The sequence below is a fragment of the Culex pipiens genome, chromosome 3 (assembly GCF_016801865.2).
Source record: "Culex pipiens pallens isolate TS chromosome 3, TS_CPP_V2, whole genome shotgun sequence".
NCBI lineage: Eukaryota > Metazoa > Arthropoda > Insecta > Diptera > Culicidae > Culex > Culex pipiens.
The window spans coordinates 3009882-3019768 of NC_068939.1; the positions used below are offsets into that span (position 1 = coordinate 3009882).

At 38.6% G+C, this 9887-nt stretch overlaps 1 protein-coding gene across 1 annotated transcript; it reads left to right on the plus strand.

Annotated features, from left to right (window-relative positions):
- The first annotated feature begins 2138 nt into the window (after positions 1 to 2138).
- On the plus strand, positions 2139 to 3883 carry LOC120424417 (uncharacterized). The gene is made up of 3 exons (XM_039588528.2): positions 2139 to 2585; positions 2648 to 3502; positions 3586 to 3883. The coding sequence occupies exons 1-3, from the start codon at positions 2244 to 2246 to the stop codon at positions 3799 to 3801; spliced, it is 1413 nt and encodes a 470-aa protein (XP_039444462.1). The 5' UTR covers positions 2139 to 2243; the 3' UTR covers positions 3802 to 3883.
- The last annotated feature ends 6004 nt before the right edge of the window (positions 3884 to 9887 follow it).

Below are 9887 nucleotides of genomic sequence, written 5' to 3' on the forward strand. Positions count from 1 at the left end.
GCGGCTACGGCGAGTGTCGAACAGCCAATATTGGCTGGAGATGAATCCGGACTGGTACCTACATGGGAAGCCTCTCGGATTTATGTGAAATGGGATCCGCTGTAGCTCGGCTCCTGCCAAATGAAACTCCAGGATGAGGCTGCTCCACTAGATGGAAAACAAATCCTTGATTTACATGCGAGTAAATCACGTTGGAACGGATTTTGGGAGACGTTTTGGGGGATCTGATATTTGTAACGAAACAAGACATACAAGAATTGAACTGATTCTTAAATTGATGTTTTAATGATTCATGAAGCAAGCATTTTTGAAAGATTCAATTTAATTAAATTCGAAGTAACTAGTAACTCAAAAAACATCACCCAATAGCAAGCTAAGATGCTAACACGCTGTGGGATGACGAACATAGCCCTGCCCACATAGTTGCATTTCAATTTCGCCAGAGATACGATCGGTAGTTAGAGGGAAAAGTGCAACCAGTGCTACTTTCTCGACGCATCGTCATCTCCGCTGCTTTCAGTTCAAATTGAAAAACCAACCATGACCCACCGTGGCAAGGGGAACTTGGACATTGAGAAAAGTTAATTAAAAAAAATCCACTCGCCTTCTCGCTTGGCCACAGTTCCACGTGGCACCGCATTGGTGCTTCTTTTATGATACGAAAAAGTTTTCTTTTATGACTGCCATAAAATATGTTTTAAAATTAACTCCTACACCTCTGCTCCAGTTGCCTAGGAGGCAGGGCTGAAGCCCATTTTACTCTCTTTTTCCCTGGGGAATGGAGGGTCGAAACAAGTCACGAAATGATGGGTGGGGGATAAGGAGGTAGAGACCACTTGGCTTAGCTTAGGAGGGGGTGAACGAATAGGGTGATCGGAAGAATTGGTAGTGAAAAAATATTGTAATGTTGGATTTTAAACGTTACTATGGACACATTTAGTTTTATATCACATATTTTAATATTTCAAAATTATATTCATCAAAAAGCGCAAAAAAACTCACCAGCTTCATTTTTTTAAATTTAAAATTGAATCAATAGTTTCCGAGATATCGTGACTAGAAAAATGAAGGCTTAATCAATCAGGTGACATTAAAATAAAATTATTTTCACAAAATTTGTATTTAGGTGGCTGTATCTTAGCAACCATCTCAGCAAACATTTATCCGTTAAATCATGTCAAAAAGCAAATTACAGGGATGTTTTCCTTTACATTGATTTTTTTTTAAGTTCACAAAAAAGATCATCAAAAAAAAAAAAAAAAACAATATAAAAAACCTTTAACATCAAAACGTTGCACTTTATCAAAAAATGGGTAACATTATTTTCAAGTGCAAGTTTTTGACATTCCATCTTAAAATTGAAATTTGTTTCACAATATTTAATTTTTTTCCAGAATTGAATACAACTATTCCACTTGGTGTCTAAATAAGTGAGAGAAGAGCTTGAATATGGGACTTTTTTTAGAATCTCGCTAAACAAACTAAAAACTGTTCCTTGAATTTTTCTTGGACTCTGGGCCTAGTATGAGTAAAATGTGAGTAAAAAACAATTACTCATTCAAGGTGAAGTTTGTGGTAAAAATCGAAATAAAAATATTAACATTTTTTTACGGTTTAGTCAGCAGTAGAGTGCACTGCTTCCATCCAAATATTACCAAAAAAAAGATATTAATTGGAAATTTAATGCTCCACACTTTGTCCAACATATCAATCACTGCACACTTATAATTAATTATTTTTGCATCGCCAACATCAGCCCTCAATTATCAATTAACCAATTTCGCCTTGAATTACGCTCAAAATTTATACAGAAACACAACATAACTCAAGAAATCGTTTTCCGCTTGATGAGCAGTGCTTCTTTTTTTTTCTTGGCACCCTAAGGACAGCACTCTAACTTGTATGAAAACTTTTAAAATATAATTTCAACATGAATTTCCTATAATAAAAAAAAAAACATTTAAATAATAAATTTGTTCAAGTGTCGAAACAATCATGGTAGTTTTTTGAAGAAGGATTTTTGATCCAAGTTGGATCTAAGCATTTGCAACAATAACCTCAATTATTTTTCCGGACAACCTAAAGTCACAGAGAGCAAAAGAAAGTTAAGATGTTACGAAACTCTGGATCAACGAGCCCCGGCGCGCAAAGTAAGCTGGGGCTGTCGTGAGCTTGAATTAATTTATAGCCTAGCCAGTGGACGACAACTTTGTCAACACTTTGTGTGGTGCTAGCGCACAAAAATGTCCCAAGTTGACTTGCTGGAAGAAGTTCATCATCTGAGATTTACGGTGGCAGATCGGAGCCTGCGGAACGCCTGGGAAGCCTACCGGGTGTCCCCGATTACGCGCCAGCTAGCCAGCGAGGCAAATCGGGCCACTTACGCGGAAGCACTATGGTTGGCCGAAACGGAGAGCTGCTCGCGGACGTTCTTCCCGGCCAGTTTGGCCACACTGGCCGTGGAGTGTTTGGTGGGGGCGTTTTCCGGGGGTCCCGTACCGGATGGGCTTAGCTGCGAACAGAAGGAGTACTTTGGGCACCTGCTGGATGTTGAACTTCCTGTTTTGCAACTGCTTCAAGTCGAGGTAAAGTTTGGGTGCGCTTTTGTTTTGGAATTTTCTTTTTGAAGTTCTGTTTTTTTTTCAAGAATGAAACTTTCTGGAAACGGGTCGTCAAGGCGAAAACTAAAACTCTCGTGCATTTTCTAAAGTTGGAAAAGGAAGAGGACATCTACTGGAGACCTCGAGGAATCGAGCTGAAGGTAGCGGAAGCAATCGAACGGGAACGGCCCGCGTATTGGTTCGAAGGTGACCTCGAGGACATCATCATCAGTTCGGCTCCGATCGTTAAAAATCTGGTGATTTCGCAGCTTCTTCCGCTGCAGAAGGTTGAACCCGCAGAGGGCTATGAAGAGTACAAATTGTACGATGTTCCGGCCGAATTGTGCAGTCATGGTTCTTTGAAGATATTGAGGCACTTGGAGAACTTGACATCACTTTCGTTGATCTTTGGGCTGGACGAGATTCTCAAGGGTTACGAACGAAGATTTTTCCAGTTTTCACTGGAGGATGTGGAAAATTTCGTAGAAGCTCTTGACAAGATGATACAACTGAAACACTTCAAAATGGCTCGAAGTCACCTGACTACCGATAAACTTAAAATTTTGCTGAATCACTTGGCGCAGCTAAAACTTGAATCCTTGGAATTTTCCTACTGTTATCTCGGCGAAGGATCTGGAATTTTGCTAGGAAAATTCATCAGCAAATGTCCAGCCACTTTGAAGGTTGTGAATTTAGCGGGAAATTTTTTGAACGCGAAAGAAATTGAAGATTTTGGTTATGGAATCAACGTGTTCCAGGGAGTACTTCAGCGCTTGGACATTTCCCATAACCCGATTGGAGAGGCTGGCGTACTGATGCTCGGAGGTGCGGTCAAGAATACGGAGCAGCTCCGTGAGCTGAATGTCACTGCTTGTGAGTTGGGCGAGGAGGGTGCCTTTAGGGTAAGGACTTTTTGATGAGAGTGTACCTTCGGGGAGAGTCCTTCCAAGAGGTGCTCACTTGAATTTCATTTATGTAATTAAAGGTGGTCCAACTGCTCGGCTTTCACCGACCCTTGAGAGTGCTCCAGATGAACTGTACCCCGCTGGGACGCGCCGGTGGCAAAAAGCTGATTGATGTGCTCAAGGCAAACTGGCACGTCGAGGTGGTGGACTGCAAATTCTGTCAACTGAAGGAAAGTCACGTCAGGCGAATTCAAAGTATCCTTCGGCGCAACGGTAAATTTGCTCGAGTCTTGTGATTCAGGTCGCACCAAACCAAAACTCAAACCTCAATAGCTTGGGCGCCGTGGCCGTGTCGTGCCAATAAATTTGTTTGTAATACTTTGGTCGTGTTTGCTCTGTGTTGCATAACTTGCGGCGCGAGAAACATTTTCATTTATACGACGTCGTAAATTGTGCGAACAGCAGCGCCACTCCACGGCCGAAGCTCTAATTATCATTCGGAAGCCTGGTGGTGGACTGCATTTCGGGTAAGTCTTGGATTGAAAGCCTGCCGGATGTTGCAAAAAGAAAAGCGCCAGGTCGTAAAATATTCGTCAAGCGCAGCACTGGTTTGCGGAACCGGTGCCAAGTGGTGGCCACCAGCAAGCCAGCAGAGTCAACACGGTGGCAATCTTCGGTTGGCGGAGGCATGATGCCAAAATAAACGTTCCGGGCAAATAAAAAGCAGTCTTACGAACGCGATGACGATGCCGCCAAGTGGTCCTTAAAAATAAATGTTTTGGCTACATTATTTCAGTGGAGTGGTACAATCTGTTACGAGGTTGTTTGATTAATAGTACACAAACTGTATCAAACTGAAGTGAACTCAAACTTATACATGGAGAGCTGAGCTGGGCGACCACTCTCGCTCAAGTAATCAATTACTCGACGATAATTTCCTCCAACCACTTGAAGCAATTATAATCAGCACGACAGGACAATCTCCAATCAGCATGCTTGTCGCCGTGGGAGGCGTTACCGGTTATCAACGATCAACGAGAAATGACAACATCGTCGTTATCGTTACCGTTACGTAGTACGATAGAGCAGGGAGGGGCGTCCATAAAGGAGACCCCGAGGGGAAATTTGACCGACCAAGAGGTTTTACGGCACGGTCTAGCAGTAGTTGGAAGCAGAGAGTCTTATTTATTAATACATTTCAAGGAAAATTATTTCCAGAGCCGGGAAGCCACTTGTTAGGATGCTGGAGTGTCATTTGGAACCTTGAAACAGTCGTTTGGCGGAGTAAATATTTGTAAAATTGATCGAATGGCGTGTGATGCAACGGTGAGGCAAGTGAATATTGTGTTATGGTGGCTTCTAGAGAAACACTTTTAACACTGGAACGCCCAACGCATATCCAACTTACACCCAAGCCTCCCAAAAAAGTTGGAACGGTAACTTCAACTCGCTGGTTCTCGGGCCTAACTCAACCAATCAAGATGATTCTTCTTTCCAGTGATTTGTTAGGATGTCTAGATCATTCTAGAACTTTGCAGAACTTAATTTGATCAAATCTGTAATTTCTGCGACCGAAAACATCGTTCCACCTGTTTTAAAAAGTCTTTTTGCCTCCGCGGAATTTTCGGCGATTTTTTTTTACACGCGAAAAAAAAAGTTGGAACGATGTTTTTGATCGCAAAAATTACAGATTTGATCAAATTAAGTTCTGCAAAGTTCTAGAATGATCTAGGCATCCTAACAAATCACAAGAAAGAAGAATCATCTTGATTGGTTGAGTTAGGCCCGAGAACCAGCGAGTTGAAGTTACCGTTCCAACTGTTTTGGAGCCTTGGGCGTTGGAATGTTAAGCTATTCAATATAGAATACAAAACAGTAGGGGATATTAGGGAAAAATTGTACCAATTTTCTGTATCGAGAACATATTTCTACACCCAAAACTGGCAGCGCTAGTCCGAGAGAATGATGGTCTCGAGTCGAGAGAATAGTGGTACCATTCACGGACGCAGAGAACACAGCTCGAGATGGGCGATAGAACTATTCTCTCGAGGTTCATTTGCAAAAAAAGTTCATCCGTCAAACAAAAAACCAAAAGTGTCGACAACGGGAATCGAACCAGAGGCCTTTGACAAACCAATCCAATGACTTAGCTGCCTCGGCCACCACAGCTTGGTGACCAAGGAGAAGTCAGAAGTCGTTCAACTTATTCAACTTATTTAGGCTACCAAGGATTGTTAATGTACTGTTTTTCCCTTCCATTTGCGGATGACAAAACGGCCTACTTTCCAATGCAAAATGTAACATTACTAAATAGTAGTTTATGCAAAAAGTTGCAAAAAGAAGAGAAAATACGACGAGTGCTGAAAAAATAAGGTTTTCCAACGAGTTGCTTACAGCTTTTTTTTGCAATTCAAAAAAATGCTTCTTGAATGGAATTTTATGTAAAACATTCATGTGTTCAGAAAAATCACCATTCAAAACAAAAAAAAAATACTGATACTTTTCGATACAAGTGTTGAAAAGTTCAACTTTTCAACACCCATTTCAATGCTGAAAAGTAAAACTTTTATGCCCTGGTATTGAAACTATTATTAATTTCTGTTATTTTTGGTTGGGAAAAGTAGGCCGTTTCGTTTCTAAAGAAGGACAGAGAAAATTGACAGTTTCACAGCGAGATTGCAAAAAAGTAATATCAGCAACCATATGAGTGCTGAAAACTTCAACTAACGTTTCGATAAAAATCGGACCATGAGTGGCTGACATATTGGCATGAGACAAATGTGAGCGGTTGCTCTTTTGGCAATTTTATAGGTATTTCTCGGAATTTTTAAAAAATGTTTTCAATTTTTGTCACTTATGGACATGAAATAAGATTGAAAACTTGAAATTGAAGTTATATTTGAACTTCATGGAGCAATATCTCGAACAGTGTACTTTATCATAAATAAATTTTATTTTCGTTAAAAATCATAACCCAAAATATTTGCTTCTATAAGGCTCAAAAGTTGCAGAGTTATAAAAATTAAATAAAATTCTAATATCGGATTTTGAGAAATTGATTTTCTGTAATAAAAATAATTTATATATTGTAAAAATATTACTCGAGCATTAGCATGAGTTTTTTGAAGATGCTGGGGCAGTTAAATCGGCAAAATATTTTTTTTTCGTTAACCTTTTTTTCTAAATAAATCTCATCAGTACCTGCACCTTTGTAGAAGACACAAAAAAGTTGAACTTTCCTACATACAGTTACAGATACAGATACAGATTTTCGAATACTTACCGTATATGTGACAATAACTTGTTTGGGAAAAACAATGACACAAAAGGGTTGTTTTGATCATAAAGAATGCCCACACAAATGTTGAGCCGAATAAAAAATAATCAAATAAAATTCGGGGTTTGATTAGAATTGCTCTATTGGAAAAAATATGTGTTTCAAAATATTTTTATTTAACACGTTGATCAAGTGATGGAAACATTTTTCCCTTGATTTGTGTTACCTTGGAAGATTTTCAGTCATTTTACATTTTACATGTTGAAAAAAAGAATATTTTTTTATTTTATTTTCTAGTCCAAAAATAAGGATAAAGAAAAACTTGTAGTTTTATTTTCGTTCTCTATTGTGCTTCAATATACAGATTTGGAATATATCTCCTAGCATATCACAATGCATGAGCTATTAATACATCTTCGTAGAACTGGTGCGACTGCCATTGCCAACAGCTGCCAACTACATCTGCAAAATTGGGCCGGGAAGACATAGTTTCTGTTTGACTGGATTATTATGGGTTTAAATTGAGCAGTCAGCAGATAAATTAACGTAGTTTTAAAACAATTTATTGATTACAAAACTTTAATGTGTTCTGACTGCCTCTTTTCCCCTAATTGAATGAGTGTATTCTATTTTATCTAAACTTTTCATTGGATCACATTTAAAGAACCTAAAGCAACACAAATCGTCCCGAAAATTCAAAGGAAAAGCCCCTCCAGCAAACTTGGTCCAGAGAGATGCTTCGACCAAGCAAACTCCATCCATCTCTGTTTACAAGGACGAAAACCAGCCAAATCTGGCCGAGAAGTCGAAAACACAAAATAATTAATTGCTGATTTTATTAGGACAACATTGTCAGGCTGGAACGTGGCGAGGAAGCGGGGAAGAGTGGGGAGGGGGCCGTGACCCGAAGCGCTCTCGGGGTCGGAATTCATCCGGCAAAGAAAATAATTGGTCCAGGGGAAGGACGAAGGGACGCTGGTTTTTGAGCGACCGGAAATCGATACATTATAATCGCCTTAGCTTCTTTCGAACGGACGACGGACTGTCTAGTCGAAAGTTGTTATTCGAGAAAGTTGTTTTTTGCTTTTTTGTTTTGTTTTCGAGGAATCTGTTGCGGGGGAGTAAAATTAATTGCTGGGATAATTCGATTAATTAGCTTTTGATTAGGTTCAAATTTGATGGAAGTGGAAACCGTTTTGTTGAACAGTGGTTTGAGAGCAATTAAGTGGAACTTGTTTTTTTTTCTGGGAATGTTCAGGAAGAGTGGAAGCACGTCGGAAGTTGCTCAATCAAAGCTGCAACGTGAGCAACTGCATAATGACAGTTTGACGCAAAGTTGGTTCTTTTGAAGTTGGCTTCGCCTAACAAATGAGAAAAGTTGAGCTCAACTGCTTTTGATGCATTGAAATGTGAAGTTTTTAATTGGCTGCAATTTAAGCCTGCTCTTTGTGCCTCCTTTAGTTTAAGCACACTGCCATTGAACGAGTGTAGCAATTTTTATTGTTGAGGAAAAAATGTGTTGATGAGCTGGCATTATGTTTTCAGCGTTTTTAATTACAGTTAGTACAATGGTGTGGTTAAGGATAAAGGATGATAAATTATGTGGTTCAGCTCATGAGTTGTGATTATAAAAGCTCTTGAATTTAAACCATGCTTTTTGAGCAACAATTTTGGAATAAAAAAATGCTGTACAATTAAACATTAAAATCAAGAAATAAAAGTTTAAAAGTTTAAACATCATAAATCTTTCAATTCAATACCCTTCTCAAGTGTTCATATCCCACAACGGGCTGTAATTGAAATTCGTCAGGCACACATATCTACACACAACTCAAATCCCACCTTCGCATTCCGTGGAGCCTTTTTTGATTGGAGAAAGAAATTCGAATCGAAAACGGGGCTAAATCAATTGTTTATCGAATGTAAATCGATGCCGTGAGGCATTTCCACCGTCGTCGGCGACGGAACTGAACTTGAGTTTTCTTCGCAAAGAGCGGGATCAAATTTGTGTTGGCAATTTGAATGTGATTTCATTCACACTTGAGGCACTTTTCGGGCTCGAATGTTTGGCGAACAATGAGAATTTTGCTTGATCTGAGTTTTATTCGATGGTTGAGGGAGACTTCATATTTTTCTAAAATGAAAAAAAGGTAAAAGATTTGAAAATAACTACAATTTTCTTCTTTTCGGCTCTCAATAATGAAAAGAGCTCCAAAACAAGTTTCATTGAATCAAAAATTCAGCAAACCCAAAGTATCATTGAAAATAGCCAAATTTCAAATATTTGCTGCTGGCTGGCCGAACAAGCGATAGAATGTGGCTGGCTGAAATTGAGCCCTCTTCAACACAGGTGCTTCGTCATTCAATCCATCGGAAAATTCTCTTCGTTCGATAGGATTTCAACAAGTGCCAACGGGGAATTGATGCTCGAGGCATCTGCAAAAAAAAAACCATACTGGATTCAAAATTTATCCAGTGCAAATGTAAATATGGCTTTACCTTTTGGGAAATAGAAAGCAAAACAGTTGAAATATATATTCAAATTTGAAGCAGATTTTCTTCCTTTGCAAAATTTGTCATTAAGGTCATTGCAATTTTCATCTAATGTTTTTTGTTAGATTTAAACAATTTCAACGAAAAAATATTTTCACTTAACAAATCAAAATTGAACAAATCGGGAAAACGTTTTTCATCGTCCCTGTTCTTTAGTTTTAACAATACCAAGAACGACTTGAAACTTAAACAGTCATAGTTTATTAACAGGCTAAACAAACTTTGAAATATTTTTAAAATATGTTTTTTAACATTTTGTGAAATATGAGGGTTATTTATTTAGCCCAATTTCGTTTTCCATTTAAATGACAAATTACAACAAATATACATAGGCCTTGGAAAAATTTCACTTTGGATAATCGAAACTTCGGATAATCGAATCACGAGAAAACAAAATTCTTTTCTCTGTCTAAGCATAGGTATAACCCCTAAACTACGCTAAAATTATTTATTGTTTATAAATCCAAGATGGCGGCCAAAATGGCGGTGATGCAATATTAAAAAAATGCATTTTATATTTTTAAAGGCAATCAACAACTCAAATTCGACTAA

Excerpts from the sequence above, each read along its gene's own strand:
- LOC120424417 (XM_039588528.2), top strand. The coding sequence starts at position 2,244 with ATGTCCCAAGTTGACTTGCTGGAAGAAGTTCATCATCTGAGATTTACG. Across the intron at positions 2,586-2,647 it reads TGCAACTGCTTCAAGTCGAG|AATGAAACTTTCTGGAAACG; the intron begins GTAAAGTTTGGG and ends TTTTTTTTCAAG. Across the intron at positions 3,503-3,585 it reads GCGAGGAGGGTGCCTTTAGG|GTGGTCCAACTGCTCGGCTT; the intron begins GTAAGGACTTTT and ends ATGTAATTAAAG.